At 35.5% G+C, this 20,093-nt stretch overlaps 1 protein-coding gene and 1 long non-coding RNA gene across 24 annotated transcripts in view; one reads left to right on the forward strand and one right to left on the reverse strand.

Moving 5' to 3' along the window:
* Positions 1-2,527, forward strand: part of LOC103099075 (uncharacterized) — a 36,861-nt gene extending 34,334 nt beyond the window's left edge. Inside the window, exon 3 of the long non-coding RNA XR_001629495.2 lies at positions 2,307-2,527. This is a non-coding gene — a long non-coding RNA (uncharacterized LOC103099075). The remainder of the gene's footprint in view (positions 1-2,306) is intronic.
* Positions 1-20,093, reverse strand: part of TACC2 (transforming acidic coiled-coil containing protein 2) — a 305,302-nt gene that overhangs the window by 19,828 nt on the left and 265,381 nt on the right. For 11 of the 23 annotated variants that reach the window (XM_056803043.1, XM_056803021.1, XM_056803084.1 and 8 more), the window contains 7 exons: positions 14,535-14,596; positions 12,433-12,548; positions 11,357-11,522; positions 9,615-9,755; positions 8,594-8,683; positions 1,064-1,207; positions 512-588 (listed from right to left, as the gene is read on the reverse strand). In XM_056803043.1, coding sequence (XP_056659021.1) covers positions 512-588; positions 1,064-1,207; positions 8,594-8,683; positions 9,615-9,755; positions 11,357-11,522; positions 12,433-12,548; positions 14,535-14,596 — 796 coding nt within the window. The remainder of the gene's footprint in view (positions 1-511; positions 589-1,063; positions 1,208-8,593; positions 8,684-9,614; positions 9,756-11,356; positions 11,523-12,432; positions 12,549-14,534; positions 14,597-20,093) is intronic. The other 12 variants (XM_056803099.1, XM_056803076.1, XM_007478880.3 and 9 more) reach the window with 2 other exon arrangements.

The following is a 20,093-nucleotide window of genomic DNA, read 5'->3' on the forward strand; positions in this document are numbered from 1 at the left end:
CCCCTAGAATTACAAATTGCAAAATAGTTGTGATCTGCATTAATAGAGGGATTTTCCTACGCTGATAAATCACAGGTCTGGACTAAACAAGCATAACAAATGGTAATTCCAAAGAAAAACCAATGAATTTTGCACATAAGACTTCCCAAAGGTAGAAATAAAGGAAAAGAAACCAGTAATGATACCTATAATCAATAATGATTACTCACTTTTTTTAGAGGGAGTCCAGCTCTGTGAGTTCACCAGTGTGGAAGGCTTCCAGTGTGGAAACAACTTCCACTGACACAGATGAACCACTCATCTGTAACTGAGTCTTAGAGAGCTGTCTGAGAGGTTAAGAGCTTGCCTTTGGTCACATAACTAGTACTTGAATTCAGGTCTTCCTGATCCCAAGGCCAGCCCTGTGGCCACTAATCCAAGATGTCTCACATGATCACTCATAGCATAAGAATTTTCAGGGCAACAAGAAGATAAATCTTTCAACTCTGGCTCTTTGAACTTAATCACTGACCTCATTTCCATCACTTCTCGTCGACTTTCTTCATACTTGTCTTTCCACTCTGAGACCTCTCTCTCCTTTGTGATGATCTAGTATTGAAGGAGGAAATATTTGATAAGTCAGTCTAGAGCCAAGTAATCTTCACAGAACTTGAAGATACATGAAGAAAAAAAAAAGCAACCAGTTAAACATGTCTTGAGAGGAACAGTCCACCCCAACCAAGCTGTACTTCTGATTGGTGGACTTTGGTGAGAGAGAGAATAACTCATTTATATCCTTGGGCAATGCCTGATCACAGAGAAGTGAGACTGAGAATATTTTTGGCCACAAATCCAATTGAATTCTACAGACACATTTCACGGTGACTGTATTGAAGACTATCAAAACCTGGCTTCATCAACCATCCCTCTTTTACCCATAGCATTTAAAATAAGAACAAAATGGTCAAAGATGAGGTTGTCTTGGACTCTACACATATATGTTCTTTATTTACATGTGTTGGGAACCAGATCTTTAATGAGTCAATCAAAGGGGCCCCATCTCCAAATCCCACATTGGAAATACCTCTTCTCTAGCGATTCGGAGTGAAGCATCTAAATCCGACTGTTGGTAAAGAAGGGCTGGAGGTTTTTCTGACTCGGAAGTCCCAAGGCGAGAGTACAAGGCAGTTTTAGAGATGGGGACATCTGCTGGGAGGGCAGCCTCTCTCTGTGGAATTGTTGTTAATTAAAAAAAAAATTAACATTAATCCTAAGACAAAAAAGATCACAATAATCTGGTTCATGAATGGGTCAGTTATAATGTATGTGTTTGGGGCTGGGGGTGGGGGGAGTAGGGAAGTGCTGTTTGTTTTGTTTTGTTTTGTTTTTTTGTAAATGATGAACACAAAAAACTATGAGAAAATGTGAAGAGTCATGAAAATGGATGGGAAAACTGTGTGACAACAATCCACGAAAAATCTATCATTGTGCACCTGTGCTGGAAACAATGAAGTTAGATGGGAGTACAGTTTGCTTTTCAATAGACTATATGAGAAGTCTGTTTATCACAGCCATTTATCAGGAAGCAAAAAAAAAGTTTAGACAGAACAAGTAAGAACAGCCAGAGTCATTCTCTAACAGGATCCTACTTCTTTAGCATACACACGATGTAAAAAAAAAAGAGGGGGAAGCAGATGTTGGATTTCAATTCTGTTTTCTCAGTTTGCAATAGATGTGTATTTGATCACCTTTGTAAGACTGCCTACATTTCAGGACTATACATTTCCCTTGTGAGACTCTAGATCAGGTGGTATTTTTGAGGTGTTAGTCAATCAATTTGACCTTAAAAAGCCATTTTCCCAGTGCTGATTATAGCTGACTGAGTCAATGCCCTCAAGATGGATTTACATGACAAAGAATTAGAAATTGAAAATTTCAGTCCATCACAGCAACTTTTTTTAATATGTCCAAACAACCAGGTTCCTCCCCCCCACCCTCAATGACCAGTGCTTCCATAAGTTTGATCAAATTGATCAGGAATCCTTTCAGTATGAGGTTACCATAGAATCAAGATGGTGGGTGATCTTAGAATGGTAATAATAACTTTGTCCTGTGATGTCCCCTCCCAGCCTCTAACATTCTACTAAATGATGCTATGACAATGTTTGGCACTGTGAAAGCATGTGAAAACATGATGCTATGTGCACAGAGTCACAACAGGAACCAGAGACTAGTAGAGTAAATTATGGAAGTAAATAAGCATGATTTTTCACTGCAAAGAAAAGGATAAATCAATCATGATCTCAGTCCCATTCATTAACTTTTAGGTGTTGTTATTTAATTTGAAGCTGAAAACATCCACTGTGGTTGCCAAAGTTGGAGAAAGCATAAAGAACCAGCCCAAGTACTACTACTGCAAGTAGTGTTGGCAGGTGTGGTCTCACACGTTCAATGGACCTCTCACTTCATGGAGAAATAAATACGTGAGAATAAAAGGATCTGCCCTATCTCCTTGGTCATTATGCACAAATAAAAAACTATTCTGTGATGACACTCTATTAAAATATTATATCATTTAAAGGGCAATACATATAATTTGAGAATTATTGATAAACAGCTATATATATTATTATATATATATATAAGAGGATGGAGAAGGTGATATCTGGAGGCACTAAAGGATAAGTTCTCATTTTTGGTCATTGGAAAAAAAATCAAGAAGATGCCTTAGTATTGGCTGAATTATTCAGATACAAATACAGATTGCCAAGTTTATTCCTATCACACTGAGGAAAATTTTACTTCAGTAAGTAAATATAACAAAACTGAAACAAAAATTTAATGGATAGGACTGGAGGTGTTTGAAGCAATTTGTTATGTCTAGTTAGTAATACTCATGCAAGGGAAATAAATGCTTTAACTTGTTCTAGAGGTAGGTTTCTATTGGTATGGTTTTATTCTTATGATTTGACCAAGAATACTCAGCTATGAAAAGACTGCCACTCACCATGGAGATGTAGCCTAGAACAAATTCTTCTTTATTCAAATGGTGGTTTACCTAGACTTCAGTCCTTAGAATTATAGATAAATTCTCCATTATAAATAGTTGCATGCAAATATAATCCATAAAGGTGTACACGTTTGCAAAATATTAAGGAAGACTAAAAACTTGCCAATATCTCATTGGGGAGAATATGACTAAACTATCGGGGGGAAACTACAAGTGCTCAAATATCATACGTATAGAGGTAAACTACTTTTCTTTAAATGTTTTTCAATTTATTAAATGTAAGGAAACTTCTTTGTAGGAAAACAGAAGATAAGACATGGATTGAAGCTAACCATGAGAGTGCAAGTTCATGAGCAAAAGGCTTCTGCATAAGGATTAAAGTCTCACAGATCTAGAGGTAGCAGGGACCTCAGGTGTCACCTAGTCCAACCTGTCCATTTTACAATTGGGGAAACTGAGGCACATGGAGGTTAAAGCAAGTTGCCCAAGGTCATGAGATAGTAAAACATCAGTGGTAGATCTGAACCCAAGTCCTCTGACTCCAAAGCCAGTGCTCTTTCTGTTATATCATGCTATCTCCTTTTTACTATCAAAAATTATTTGTCTTCAGGTGCTAATTCATATTACAAAAGAAAGAGGTTATGGTCTTAGAATTTTGGGATGTTTTGAGTTGGAAGAAACCTTATCTGGTCCAACTCTCTTCTTTTATGGATGTGGAGACTAAAGCCCATTAAAATAAAGAAAACTACCTGTGGTCATATTACTACAATGATTAAATATGAATCAATTTTGCCTGAATATAAAATCAAACTTGCTAAAGCATAATCCCAAATTAAATGAATTTAAAATTTCTTTCTAGTATTAGTCTGAAAACTAAAGTCAGAAATTGATGAGCTTTCAAAACAAAGGAAAACCAACCCTGCTGGATACAGAGATTCACTATCACCTTTCATAGCAGCCACCTGGTGTTTTCTGTAAAAGAAGTAATGGTCTCACAACCAATTTGAATGAGTGAATGTACATCTGTTGGTTAATGAAATGCAGTTGCTGCACTCTGGGTTTCCCTAACCCCAAGGAATTCTCTTTCACTGAAATGAACAGCTTTGCCTCTTATTTACAGTGTTTTAAGATCAGATTGAGATTAGGCTTTTGCTCACTCACACAATCCTGAAATAGCCCTTTCAGAGAAACAAAAAAAGCCAACAGGATCACAAACTAGGATCATGAATCGTGGCACCTTGACGAACAAGCCTGGCTTCAAACAACAAAAGTTCATGAATCACACATACATTGGGACTGCCAACCTGGCCACAATCGATTGGCACCACTGATTTCTACACACTTACCCAACTGCTTGCATGAATAGATCTCCTGATGGTCTATTATTTAACAAAATAAATGTTCTCTAATTGAGTCTGGGGGCCTTAGTACAATGAGCACTACATTATTACAAAGCATAGATCTGATACATTTGTTACTGACAAGCTGATGAATTCTTGAGTAGATTTATCCAGTAGGTGAAAAAAAAAATTCTCACTAAAAGCAAATAGCTTCATTTCCTTCAACATGTCCTTTTTTTGAGGGGGGAATCTGAAAATTGTGATTTCATCAGTATAGAAAAATCCCAGGCTGGAACCTCTTTTCACCTTTGTAAACAGGCTACTTAGCTGTCTTAGAAATTTGCTTAACACTAAGAAAATGAGTGACTTATCCATGATCACACAGCTCATATACGTTAGAGAATTGTAGAATTGTTTGATGGAAGAGGATTTAGAAGAGATCTCAGTTTACAGTTCAGGTCCCCTTGAAATCAGGACTGGCTCTGTCTATGAGGTCATGCTGCCTCTCTTTGTTTCATTATTCTTAAAAATTCTCAGATGAGAATGGAAAATATGATAGTAGGTTCACATAATAATGTCTCATTCACATTAAAAATATATAAAATTATTTTCATGGATTTGACCAAAGATCCAGTCAGTTTTGTTCTCTGGCATCATGCAAACAATAAATTTAAGTAGCAGACTGATTTTTTAAAATTTTTTAATAAGTTCTCTCACAACTACAGCAAGAAAAATTGCTGAAATATCCAAATGATACTCTCTGCTTTAAAGATCTTGGTTCCAGATAAGGCACAGAAATATTTCTTTGGAATAGCTTCAATGTTTTCAGTGGAAAAGTCTTGGGCATCAAATAGTTATGCATATTTAAAAAAATGTAAAATCTTGCCCAAATTAGCATACCATCCATGGTGCGTGTGGACTAATAAAACTAAGTGGGTCTGGAAAGAAATGAGGGCATTTGATCAAAATTGTCTGGAACTGCCAGGTATGGGCAATCCTTGCATTTATATTTATTGCACTTATAATATTATACTATACTAATATATACTATTATACCATTACTGACCAGGTGGAGGAATTGCTATTGTACCTGGTCTGGAAGGCCAGTCACTGACTCCAACTCCAAAAGAAAGGTGATAGTAATCTTCCTGCCTGTTGCACATTCTTTTGTTCTTTTGTCTCCTATTTTTCCTTTCTTGCCTGTCTTATACTAAGTTCTGGTTCCTATAAAGGATACTCTCCTGTCCCTGATCACGGTTGGAATCTTCTCTCAGCATCAGGGTTTACAATCTATTGTTTCTAAATGACTGTCCTTCTATCTCTCCTTTCCAGCTTGACACAATGTCTGAAATAGTGGGTGGTTAATAAATGCCTGTTCCATCTGATTTGACTGAAAAGTTTCCTTTTGTTCTTTTAAACCTACTTTATCAACCCCACCTTGTTTATTTGTTCCAGTTCTACCTATGCCTGACAATACCCATTTTGATACTGTATATTACTTTTTAAAGATTTTTATTACTTTTTGTGATTCAAAATTTCACATTTCTGTCATCAGAAGAATCTTAGAGGAATAAGTGACCTTCATGGAAAACAAAATATTTCTCCTAATAATATGCTTCTTTTTTTTTTTCTATTCCACAAACAACCTATTCATACAATTATTTGGTGAGATGTGTAATTACATCTTTTTAATTGAGTTTTCCTGTTCCAGAAAAGCTAGTTGCTTTTTTAATCAGGATGAGTGAAATATATAATTGAAATTAATCTCCCTCACTGCTAATATCTCATGCAAACCTGTGGAGAAAATACATGAAGTTTCTGTCCATATAAAAAGCAAAAGTGCAAGCTGAAAACTGAAAAGTTCAATGGCAAATGTAGTCACATGAATGAAGTCCCCTTTTAAAAAAATAACTGAATTCAATCAAACCAGATGTACATAGAAATAAGGATAAAATTCCAAACAGGCATTTGATTTTAATTGATGTTTCCTGATGGAATGCTTCCTCTTTAATGAAAGATAAATCTGTTATTTTCCTTAAGGATCAACTATGCAATGATGTAAGTAGTGTCAGTCTAATGTAGAACACAAATTGGGTCTACTCTACAAGTCATGTGCAGTTCACACCACATCATATTTCATGATCCCTTACATATACATAACATTGTTTTAGTTCCAAGTGACCCCATTCGAATTTTTCTTAAACTGACATAATCTATTTATGTTACCTACAGAAGAAATATGTTTGTAAGAAGAGCAAACAGCATAAGGAGTTGCTATTTTCTTTCTTGATGCATCATCACTTTCCAGAAACTAAGTAGGAATTCTGTAAACATATGCTACATAGAAGAGATCACAGATTCAGTGGAATTTTGAGTTTATATGAAACAAGCTATTCTTGGGCTATTTCAGCTTAGGAAAAGACAGACAATTTGTCTTCAAAATCATTAATTCTCCAAAGGTCTAAACACCATAGATGGTGGCAAAAAGTTAAAGATGAAAATAGGGTCCAGGATAATATTTCTTCCACTCTCATTTGAGTCTATAAGATACTTGGAGAAATAAATCACTGGGTTAGACCACTGAATAGTTTCAAATTTATTTTTTATCTTATTTTTTAAAATACAAATTCAGAAGAAGTTCAAGTTCCCAGCAATTTCCATCCAATAACAACAAACTGAATCATAACTTGAACATGAGCTATAATTCCAAAGAGGTTGGAGGCAGCTAGTCTCATCAATATTGATTACAAGAACAAGTATTCAGGGAATAGTCATAATAGTCACTTGGGTAAACTTTCAGAGCCAAGCTATTCTAAGATAGTAGAGATAGGTACCTATCTGAAGCAATTTCCCAAAGCTTTGGAATATCCTATTCCAAAAGAAATTAACAAGGAAGATGTTGAGGTCAAACCAGCAATTTTCTGTTTTAATAATAAAAGGAACAAGAAAACTGCTGACTAGTAATTAACAATTGAGTCTTTTTTCCTGGGTCCAATTCCCTCCAATCTGAATATTAGAAGTGATAAGCATTCTCATTAAATTGGGAGAGTTTCCAAGATAAGCACAGCACACTCAACTTGTCCAGGCACATTGCTTGAATATTGACATCATAATCAGACAACACAAGTGTATCTCCTACTGGCATGTCACAAGAAGGTGGGTAAAAAAAAAAGCATTACACCATCAGGAATAGAACAACTTGAATTAGGATGGAAAGAGCACTAAATTAGGAATCAGAAGATTTAGGATCTGGTCTTAGCTGTACCACTGATTCATTGCTTATCCTTGAAAAAGTCACCAAATGTTTCTAAGTCTTGGTTTGCCTATCTGTAGAATGGGAGTAATTACATCTGCCCCAATTCACTGTGAAGATGGAATAAAAATAAGAAATAAGAAAGTATTTCAAAAAGTCTAAATATGATATTTTTACTACTTTAGTTATCATCTTTATTGTTATAGTCATTATGATTATGAATACCAATGATTAAAAACAACAAAGATTATTAACCCTTTAAAACCTAGACTTAGTCTCTATTAGTGATTAAATCTCCATTATTACTATCACTAAAACATACAGAATCTTAAAGCAGAGGACAATAGATATCACTGAGTTCAACTTCCTTTTAGAGATGAGGAAATGGAGTCCCACATAGGTGATATGATTTGCCCAGGGTCTCAAAAGAGCTGAGACTAAGAACTTCTGTCTCTTTAATCTCAGATTACAACTGTCTAGGACCTGAGAGAACAAAGCTCCGAGCTTCTAAAACTTTAAAATCCAAAAAATGAGCCCTCTTTATCAAAGACAGACTACACTATACAATTAATCAATAAATATTAAGCACCTACTATGTGCCAGGTGTGAACATTCACACACAGCTGATCAAGAACAAAACTCCTACAACATCAAGACTATACTATACTGGCTTGTCATCACCACTGAATTAATGCTGGCATGTAACTGCTGAATAGTACTCTCACAACATATCAGAGGAGTTTCTGGCTCAAACCAAAGAGTTAGGCAAACTGTCAGTGGGATTTAGCACTTGAGAGAGAAATCTATGGGGACTGTGGTTTTTAGGTCCCTTCCCAGGAACAATTTCTCATAGATTAGAGGACGGGGTCCCTCCTCTTCTATGGAACATGCTATTTTGCAAGTCTCTAGCACCACACTTGTGCCTCATGGTTAGGAAAGCAGCCTCCTGTTTCATTATCAGCACACATGGCACACCCAGGTAGCATTGCATTCCAGGCAGGGAGCAGGTACCTTGGTATCTAAGGAACCAAAGGAAGCCAGGGCAATCTGTCTGGCTAGCTTCAGTGCTTCTATCCTCATGACTGCAAACTCTAACTCCTCCTGTTAGATGGTGGCATCATGAGTAAACCATGGGAAGAAAAATGCGTTAAGACAGGATGTAAATGTGGTCCACATCCAAAGAATGGATGCTACACGTAAACGTGTTGGGATGACAACTCAGAAATAACACACAGAGTCAGTGCTCTTTTCATGAGAAACACCTCAGCAGCCCAAGAAAGCAGAAGGCTGAATTTTTTTTTAAATTAAGAACAATGCAGAAGCCTTTCAAATAAATGTCAGGAAACATAAACATTATATGGATGAAAATGATTTTTTTTCAAAATTTCTCTTTTTGTAAAGTTTTTGGTTGTTTTTGTTCCTTTTCCTACTTGCCCAAAATTACGTTTTCAATATAAAGTTTCCTAATAATTTCAATTAACAAAGCTTCATCTCTCACATGGCTCTCATAATCTCTTGAGATTTGTTCCATAAGAGAGTCTTCTCACATAAAGAAAAGCAATTCAAATCGCCAACTTTAAATTAGATGGTAGATAATTATTTTGATTCCAGATGTTACACTGTGTCCAGATGTTATTGCAATAGGAGTCAGAAAAATTCTCATGTATATAAATAGTTCACTCAAGGGTGATTTAATATAGCCTGTTCAGTGAATAAATTACTAAAAATGCCTTTAGGGATACTGCATGACCTCTGAAAAATGAAGCCTTAATCTCATTTCCATGTTTAAAAGGAATCATCTTGTTAAGAATATAATCACAACATAAGCATCATTTTTACATCCTTAGGGGAAAAATATATCTCTGGGTGAAGAAAATATTTTATTTGGAAGACTTTTGACCATTCCCAACCTCTTATCCCCTCTTCACCCCCATTTAATTCATTTGGTTTTATGTTTAAGAGATTGTATTCTCTACTGAGGTGTGATAAACTTTAGAAAGGAACACTGACAGATTACACTTGGGCTACAAACCTGAAGTTTCTGAGCAAATATTGGGGGGTTCTTTTCTGCTAAATCAGGCTCTAGATATTCAAGTGCATCACATATTGAGGTTTGATGAGATATCCTATTGAGGAGAGCTTCAGCAGAGACATAGGAATCTTCAGGAGCTGTCTACATGGTAAGGAGGATACAGAAAAGAAAATAGAGGAGAAAAAGAGGAATAGCATGTCTAGGTGAGTATCATCTATTGACCTGACATTTTTTATTTCATGCTAAAGAAATAACCAATTCTTTAAGGGCAACAGATTTTGTTTTTTTGTTTTTTTTTGTTCTGTTTATTTTTTAACCCATACCTTCTCTCTTAGAATGGAAACTATGTATTGGTTCCAAGGTAGAAGAGAAAAAAAGGCTAGGCAATGGGAGTTAAGTGACTTGTCCAGAGTCACATAGTTAGGAAGTTTCAGGTCAGTTTGGAACCCAGAACTTCTCTTCTCTAGGACTGGCTCCCTATCCAGCAGGCCATCTAGCTGCCACAACAATAGGTGTTTTGAGATTGGTTTGGTAGTGATGAGAATTATTGGCTATTTGAATCATGTTGATAGCTAACATTCTCTTTCCTATAGCCCATTAGTAAAATAAAAACAAAAAAACCCAATATACTCTTTGATTATTAACTGCAAACTGGATGGGAGCAGCTTAGGGTTGGGTAAAGAGAAGGAAATGATCCATTTGTTGATATTTCAAACTATAAACTAAGTAATCACTGTGTGATTACTTAGAAAGAAAATACACTTTCACATATAATAATAAAAATAGTAGCTGGCGTTTATATAGAACTTTATGATTTGTAAAGCACTCAACAAATCTTAATGCATTTTATCTTTACAACAATCCTAGGTTGCTATTATTATCCCCACTTTACAGATGAGGAAATTGAGGCAGGCAGTGGTTAAGTGACTTGCCCATGGTCACACAGCCAGTGTCTGAGGTCATTTGACCTCTGATTTCAGTTCTTTCTGACTCAAAGCCTGGCATTTTGATCCACTGGGTATCCTAGATGTCTCATTAAAGAGTCATTAAAATGGGAAGTTAATTTTCATTAACAAATCAATTCAGTGCAATAAAAGTAAAATATTAAATCTTGAAGCATACTCTATTTCCAGTAAATAAATATAAAATAATGGGTGTTACATAGGAAAATTTGAAAAAATAGAAAAAAAATTCTGATACTTAAGAAAGCCTGTGGATAGCAGGGGAATGGATTTTTCTCTATCAGGCTTCAAACTGTAAACAGTTACATCTGAGCTCTAAGATCTCATTGTGTAAAAGGAGATAAGACTCTTTTTTTTAAATGGGGTCCCAAGGACAGGAGAACCTGCTGTTCACCTCAAAAGAATGTTATCCTTCTTCCCTAGCACAACTGTTAATGGCCTAAACTACCATCATAAAAGAACTAGGAAAAGTAAAAGATCAGCAGATGAATGCTCAGGTGACAATTCAACCACAAGGAATTCAAGTAGAAAATAGTGACATCATCATGGTAAATAACACAATAGGAATTTTAAATAAAATAGATTTACTTCTATAATGTTGTTCTCTCCAAAGATGGCTTATTCAGGTAACTGTACCTTCTAGGACAAATTACTTTAATGTGTTTCTAGGCTTTGGAACTCACTATTTATGCATTTTGAACAGTGAGATGTTGTTTTTAGTCCATTAGCTAGATACCTGTGCATTCATGGGGTCTGATTATATTCTAAATCACCACTTACTCTTTCGAGAGCATCTGAAGTTGTTCCTAAGCCCATAGACTCTTTCTGGCTTGATTTCTCTGAAGCCTGCAAATGTGTCTCTTGGTTTGGAGCCAAGACTCGTGAGACTGGATGCTGGATTTTCATTCCAGCATTCACCAGAGCTTCTGTTTCTTCAAAACTTGACCTAAGAGGGGAAAAAATGTTGCTTATCCTTTTCTTTATCCAGAAATTCATCCAAAATCAGAGTGAACATAAGATATCATTTAGGTCTTTCAAGAATACTTAACTTCTAATTGTTTTCTCCTTGAAAAAGATGGTAGCAGAGATATCATAGCTTGGTAATACAACAGTTTGGTATAGACTCTGCCATGTATCTATATGGTAGGACTAAGGGAGAGGCAGATCCAATCTACACCTTGAAGGATTTGGGGATACTCTTAAAGCTTCAAACAAGTTGAGGGGAACCAGCAGTCAGCTTCTACATCTATTCTGGCCAACTCCTTTTCTTAAAGATTACTAGCACATAGAGGAAGAAGAGTTCAAGGGACCATGAAAGTGTGGGTTCAATCTCTATATTCAAGGAGAAACAAAGGAGGAGTGGAAGAAGTTGAAAACATTCAAAATTGGAAATGAGACCCTGAATATATCTAGAAATGCACTAAGATGAAATTAAAAGAGAGAAAAAAATCCCACATGTGTATTTTTAAGAGATTGTGATTTAGTTCAAAACATGCTCACTCCAAAATGATTGAATTTATTAATCAGTTATAGGTTAGAGTGGTATTAGGAAGCAATAAAATGGAAGAAAATATATAAAGACAATAAAATAGGGTTTTGCCTCTACTGCCTATTTTAAATTATAATTTTCATAGGTTGTTTGGATCTTGCCATCCCCCTTGTATTGGAACATCCCATTGGTGCTATCTTCTCACACAGAATATAAATTCCTGGAGAAGAGAGTTCTGACTTGCTTTTTCTTTTAGTATCCCCAGTACTTATTATAGTGCTAGGTGCATAGAAGGCACTTAATATTTTTTCATCCATTCAAGTAGAAAATATTTAAGTATTACAGGTTCCTTATTAGAATAATGTACCCTGAACATGGAGTTGGAGAATCAGATAACCGAACTGGAGGAGATTTGACTGGACTCTCCTGAGGAGCATCGAACATAAGATACAGAGACTGTTTCTTTGGGGTGCCATCATCATGCTGTGAAAAGAAAGGAAATTAATTCCAATTAGATTCCAATAAATTCCAATCCAATTCCAATAAATTAGAATAATCTGGGTAGAATTAATGTGGTAAAGCAACTTGATGACAGACAAGAGCAGATATTGTTATTTTCAATTATACAGCTAAGACAAATCACTATTAATATAAAATCTTTTCTTTATCAAGTAACTAAATAATTATAACAAACAATAACTGGATCTTAAGCTGATTATTTAATATAGCCAATACTTATACCCTTGATTCTAGTAAATTTCTCTGTGAAATTGATTCATATTCAGTATAGTCAATTCCTATTTAGAGTCTACTTCACTATGGGTCAGTCCAATTTGGAGGCTGATAACCCTTCAGAGATGACACAGGAAGCAAAGATAGTAATGATGACTTTCAGGTTCCCATTTTACAGAAATAGCATCATATCTCTTTATCCCTAAATAGATAGGTGTATGGAAAGTGGTAAAAGAAGTAGTGTATGTAGAAGATTTGTGGACCAAGAGCCACAGATTTATTAAGTAAACAAATTAGGATTAATAAATTAATTAAACAAACTAAGGTTTTGGCACACATACAAACAAAAGGAAACCAAGAAATACATAAAAAATATAAACTGGCCACAACATTCCAAGCCAGAAAGTTCAAACACAGAAAAGTACTACATCTATTATAATTTATTCTCAGGGTTCAAAAGCAATGCGGCAAGAGTTTTTCTAGAGCAGGAACACTGGGCTCAGTCAACCATATACAGGGTGAAATAGTCATTCATCTGAGCCAGTCAACTGCATCTATAACTGATTTTTTGTAATGGCCAAAGTAGAAGATGAAGTCCCAGAGGCCTATAGGAATTATAATTTAAAGCAAGCCAGAGGAACTAGGGAGTTAACCGTAGGTCAGGAGGTGATGAAGAGCTTTTATTCTACCATCTTTAATAACAATGAATGATGCTAATAACAGTAATAATAGCTAACAATTATAAAGAACTCATTATGTGCCAAGCAACACACCATGCAAAGGGCTTAACAATTATTACATAATTGAATGCTTACAAAAACCTTTGGCTATTATTATCCTCATGTATAGATTAGGAAACTGAGGCAAACAGAGATTACATGACTTGACCAGCATTACAGAGGTATTAAATGTCAGGCTGGACTTGAATTCAGGTCTTCAGGCCAAGAGCTCTATCCACTGTACTACCAGCTGCCTTTTAAAGGCACATATCCCCGAGAATAGTATATATCTATTAAACTATAAATTCAATGACAAAAAAGATTCTGTGCTCTTCTTTCAAAATTTACAATAGTATTCTTCCCACAACAGATGTTTATTTAATGGAACTAATGATGATAGCCAGCATTTCTATAGCTACTTTAATGTTTTCAAAGCCCTTTACAAACATTCTCATTTGATACTCATAAAATCCAGGAAGGTAAGTGCTTTTGTTATCCCCATTTTATATGGGGAAACTGAGGCAGACAAAGGCTACCTGACTTGGCAGGGGCAAACAGTATATGTCTGAGAATGGATTTGAACTAAGGAGTCAGTATTTCTGACATCAGGCCTAGCATTCTACCCACTGTCCTATCTAGTTGCCCTGAAGAACCTAGAGTTTTTACCTACCAACCAGGATGAGACATCAGAGAGGACTCTATTGGAGAGTTTTTGCTTGTTTTAAATAAAACAGTTCTCTCCTCCGAAAGCTCTAACTTTAATTTCCCAGAGACAAACACTCCAGAATCAACTGAAGTGGTTTTGTAGCAGAGACTTTTTCCATTATTTATTTCTTAAACTATTTTATTCATGTTAGATATTAACACAGAGACTAAACTAATTTTCTATGCATTTATTCTGGCTACAATTAGTGAAACACAATTTGCTCTTGGTTCTTATATTCTCATAATATTTACAGTACAGAACAATAAATAGAAGCATGATAATTGATACAAAGAAGGTAAAGAAAGAACTTACAGGTAAGTTGGAGCCAATTTTCTCCATATATTCTATTTCATAGGAGTTTCTATAATCCAGCTCTGCAAAAGAAACAAAAGACCAATATTAAGGATCATTGAGGAAAAAATGGCTAGTCCACACTGTAGCTGGCCTGTATTTATTAGATCATGCTGCAGATAAGTCTGTTTTTCAAGCAATTTGACTTGCCCTCCAGTTTTAAAGCTTTTATAAAAACTGAAAGCTAATACACAAGAAAAGAGAAAACACTTCCCTGTTTGCTGCTGCTGAAATCTGCTGAGAAAGAGTATCTGCCATATGAGATCAATAGATACCATAGGTAAATTAAATTGTGAAACTGAAAATTTCATTTATGGAAGTGATCCTATCTCTTTATTGGTTTAGAGAATTATAGAAAATTGGAGTTGGGAAATTGAGAGATCATGTAGGCTAATGATTCTTTCCATGTACGTGCGTCACTGGTTAATTTCGTATTGAATTTCAGTTTTGGCCATGCTCACTCCCAGGCGACCTCTCTCTCTGCTGGGACCCACATGGAGGTAGGGAGCGGCTGGCTTGGCTTTCCCTAAATTTTACTTTCCCTGTGCTTTAAATTGATTTTTAATAAATAGTATAAAGTATAATACTTGGAGCATTAGATATAAATTTTAATCTTTACATTTCATAATAGTCTTTGTAAGATAGGGAATATAAATATCTTATTTATTTTAAAGGTAAGGAATGGAGGATTAAAGAGTTTAAGTAATATATACATAAACGTTATATATATGTATATACACACACAGATATATATTTATATCTATACATACACACATACATAGAGAGTAAGCACTAAGGCCAGGACTTGAACACAGGTCTCCTGAACCATTTTTTTCTATCATACTAAACTGCCTTATAACCTTAAATATTATCTGAAACATTTCTAAAATCCATTAAATTGGATTTTTTGGATGTCTATTCAATTTCCAACCCTTCAATATAATTTTTGATACAAAATTATACAGACACTAAAGAAGAATGATCAAACGTTTTCATCAGAGATGTACAATTACAAACTTATGTCAACTTTTTATTCTTAATTAATGAATCATTTTTGTGCATGGTCCAGCCTAAAGTCCTCAGTACCAACACTTCAGGGTGATTCCTCACTAGGTCCATTAATTTCTATTTATTGGTCATTTAGAATATAATTTTCAAAATAAAATATTACTTAATGCAATTTTTCAAAGTAGATTTTTTTGTGTATTGTAAAGAGTCAATGAATTAAGAACTGAAAAGGTGTTAGCAATTTGTTGGGATCCTCTCTATGTCTTTTGTGGCAAAACAAATTCTTTTTGCTCTAAGAAACTACTCCCTCCTGAGGATAAAGATGATTTTATGAAATAATGGCATCTAAAAACAGCTTTCTTTTTCCTGAGAGCCTCAAACATAAATAATTTGTATTTTTTGTTGAGTCACTTAGGGAAAAAGTCATGGATAATTCAATTAACTGACATCTAATTTTCTTTCTACTTTACCATTCTATGACACTACAATAAACACATTATAGTGCCAGTGAATTAGAAAAATACTATAAGCAAAATTCATTGTAATTCAGGACACCAGGGTTTCTCTAATGCATAAGGTACAAAAGTTTGTTATATGAGCACTTCCTTTTCTTATATGGTAGACAGAATGAATGATTCAGCCTGTGCCCATCCCCATGATATTGTTAGTATGGCTGGCAATACAAGACCTTTAATTATTCAAAAGCAATAATCCAGTATTTCTCACAACAGCTGAAAGCATACATGCTAAATGTGACCAAAAAAATAAAAAGAAAAAAGTGTTTTCCAAAAGACTGATATTCAGCAACTTTCCATCTATCATCTAATCTAGCCAGCAAATCTGTGCCAAATTTCAGATATCTCATCTGGTTTATTTCTCCTGTACAATTGCCCAATTTCATCTGTTTCCTCTACAACATGGGAAATTGTAGCTCAAAACTAAGGCAGTTAGAATAAGGAATAAACATAGATATCTAAAATGTGCTGAATCAGCCAAGAGGAAGCCTAATTTTATACATGAGTATCCATCCTAGATATGACTGGACTTCTCCCTGGATCAAAAGCATTTGTGAATCTATGACTCATTTTTTAAAAAATAGCTTTCTTAGACCTCCTACTTATGATTTTAGAACAGTGATAACATCCATGTCCAAAATGCTTTGTACACAGTAATCTTTAGCTTGATGAAATGATGAGCCAAATTAAGATTCTAAGAATATAAGCTGGACAATGAGGCAGCTCTTCTGTTTAGCAGTGCTCTTTCCAGGACCTGGAAGAAATACCTCAACTAACTTGGTGTTCACATCTTAGTGGCACATATCTCAGTTGACTTGGAGTCATATCTTGGTATCACTCCCCTCTGTTCTCCCTCCATAGTCATCAAAGAGGAGAGGGACCATGTCATACATTAGTTCAACTCCAAGATCACATAGAATGAGGACTCATGCATGCCGGGGTGCTTACGAACCTGACTTCCTTCAAATGCAAAAACTTCTTGTTTTATTGAAGGTCTGGGATATACAATCTCTGATTGTAAATATCACATCCTTTCTATGTCCTATAGCATATCCTAAACTGCAATTATGTTCATTCAGAAAGCAAATTACAAGAGACCACCAATTTATTCACTATGTAATAACACTCCATAATCATTTAAAAGAATTACTTTCAACTATACTGCCAACATAAACATTTACATATTAGGAGTATTTTCTTGTCGATGATGATGTTAGAGATAAATGTTGTCACACTGGACACAATCTGAGTGAGTTTACTAAAATGTTGGGAGGTGGAGATGAGCTTCAGCAGCCACAGTTGAATAACTTCATCAGGATTAGGTTGCAGACCTGCTAAAACTTGGCTAAAACTAAAAACAGCAGAAGAATGAGAATGATAGTGAATGCTTTTCCCTATTTGTTTGTCTGAAAGGATGAGAATGAGTCAATATAGTAAACCCCAGGAAATAATTAACCATCAGAAAACAACAGGTACTGTTGAAAATATCAAAAGAGACATGTATACCTGCTGACAAGACAGCATCCTTTGTTCCTGAGATTAAAAAGCTTTCCTCTGCCCTGACATCTAACTCCACCAAGTGGCCAAGTGCTCTCCATCTGCTAAAGATGGAGCTAATCTATGGAGTTGACAGTAAGCCCTCTCCAACTGTGGAAGAAGATGGTGCTTTGTCGATGACGTAGTTCAAATCTGGATGTAGTAAATAAAGAGGGAGTCATTTCCCTCTCAGCAACCACCAAAATAAACAAGGGAAAGAAATTCCATCACTGATATATAAAATACCAGACCAAATGAGAGCCCAAAGAGACAAAATCTGGGCAGTCTGCTCTTTGTCAAGCCCCATAAAGGCAGCTTTCAGAGATATTCACAAAAGTACTGAGAAATGTGTTAAGTGACTCACAGTGGAAATTCTTTTGTATAATTCAGAGATTTCCCAAAGTACAAACCAAACGACCAAGGGAAAGCCCAGTTATTTAAGTAATCTCAAGAGGAAGCATTGTGTGATATAATTACTGTTATCTAGATTTTCTGGAACATCACACCACTCAGTACATGAGCATGGTATGGTCATTAGCATTTAATTAGGATCTTGGTACTCTTTCTATTATTAGCAAGAGTTGGAAGGAATGCCTTCAAACTGAATACAAATTCATGTTTCTGTATTGCTGTAAGGTTTAAAAAGCACTTTTTAAAAAACAATAAAGCTGTGTATTTCCTGATACTAATTTCCAGATGGATTTTGAAATCACTTTGAAACCAAACATTACTACTGGGACAATTCTTATGTGATGAGAAGTTAAAACCACCCAGAAAAGTATGTTACCATTCTACTTTGTTAGAAGTTAACTAATATTGTGATCAAACGAAAGATTTGTAAAATGCTTAGCCAGGTGCCTAGCACATCGTAGTTACTTAATAAATGCTTGTTCCATTTTCCCTTAAAAAAAATCAGGGGTGAAAGAGACAGTCGACCCTTGGGTAAAGTAATAACTTAACAGATGTCTGAGAGTCCTGCTTAGACTGCTATGACTGCAGCTTCATTTCAGGGAACTGAATTTTGAAGAGGCAAAGATTTAACATGGAAATACTCTTAGCAGGTGTCACAGTAGAGAGAGTGCTGGAACTGGAGTCGAGGAAGTTCAAATCCAAGTTCAAGCACTAGCTATGTGACCCTGGGCAAGTCACTTCACTCCTTTCCCCTCGTTTTTCTCATCTGTAAAATGAGCTGCAGAAGGAAAAAGCAAACCACACTAGTATCTTTGCCAACAAAACCCCAAAAGGGGTCACAAAGAGTCACTGAAATAACTCAACAACAAACTCCCTTATTAGCCTAAAAAAGTCAATAAAATAGCTAATCCCTTACTTACTCGAATAAATTTCTTACTCCTTTTATTATTTTTCATATCATGAATTACAAAATTAATTTGGGTATGTATTCATGCAACAAGTTCCAGGTAACAAAATTTCTAGTTGTGGGTCTAGCTTTCAACACTGGGTTGCTGTGATCAAAGAATTCATCACTCCATAGACAGCCGACTAAGCTAGTCTAGGTCTCAAACAGCAGACACAATCTAGGCGTTACTAAGATCATATTCAAATATTTTCCATCCTGGTCAGATTGGCAAATCTTTCATTCTAACGGTCTATTCTTGGCCTTTAAACGTTAGTTTAGCAATAATATTCTTTAAAAGAATAATGGTAACCCCTTCTATTGGTTTAGCATTTTTCACATATTTTACGTTCTTTGATTTCCACCCCACATCCACCCAGAAATACACAAACATACACACATCTAGAAGCATTCATTAAGTGCCTGCTCTGTGTTAGGCACTGTGCTACGGGCTGGAAAAAGAGACAGAGATGTGATTTCACTAAAGGAACCTTCGCTTGGAGACTCTATTCTTTGAGACAGATCAGCAACTACTTTGCATCTGAGGCATTGAGCTTAAGTAGCTTGACTATAGTCATAGAGCTAGATGAGGAGAGAAACCCAGGATTTCTGGGCTGGTCTTCTATCCACTAGGCTATGTCTCAGGATATGCATTACTATGCCTGTCATACAGGTAAGGAAGATAAGTCTCAGAGAAATTAATTAAGGTAACTCCCCATAGCAACACCACAGCTAGGTGTCCCAGTATGCAATTCTCCTGAATTTCACAAACCAATGCCTTCAACTGGATATATAAAATACTTTTAGATTCCCTTTGGCATACTTTATTCAGATGCCAGGCTTTCCTGAAATTTGCTTTTCTTATAATGCACAGAATTAAGAAAAAACATGAAATCTAGGAATTGAAGAGGAAGCTAGAAATTAAAGAAGCTTAGAGTCAGTGATTCCATTTCCAAAAGACTCCCTCTGTTATTAGTAAATATGTTTAGATTCATTGCTGGTATAGGTTTTCAATCACGATGACTGACCAGATAATTTCAACCTCTTTAGCTCACACATCTCAGCAGCTATGGGGCTCATTAGGAGGCATCAGGAAGCTCAGCATCA

This window comes from Monodelphis domestica, chromosome 1 (genome assembly GCF_027887165.1).
Source record: "Monodelphis domestica isolate mMonDom1 chromosome 1, mMonDom1.pri, whole genome shotgun sequence".
In the NCBI taxonomy this organism is placed as follows: Eukaryota; Metazoa; Chordata; class Mammalia; order Didelphimorphia; family Didelphidae; genus Monodelphis; species Monodelphis domestica.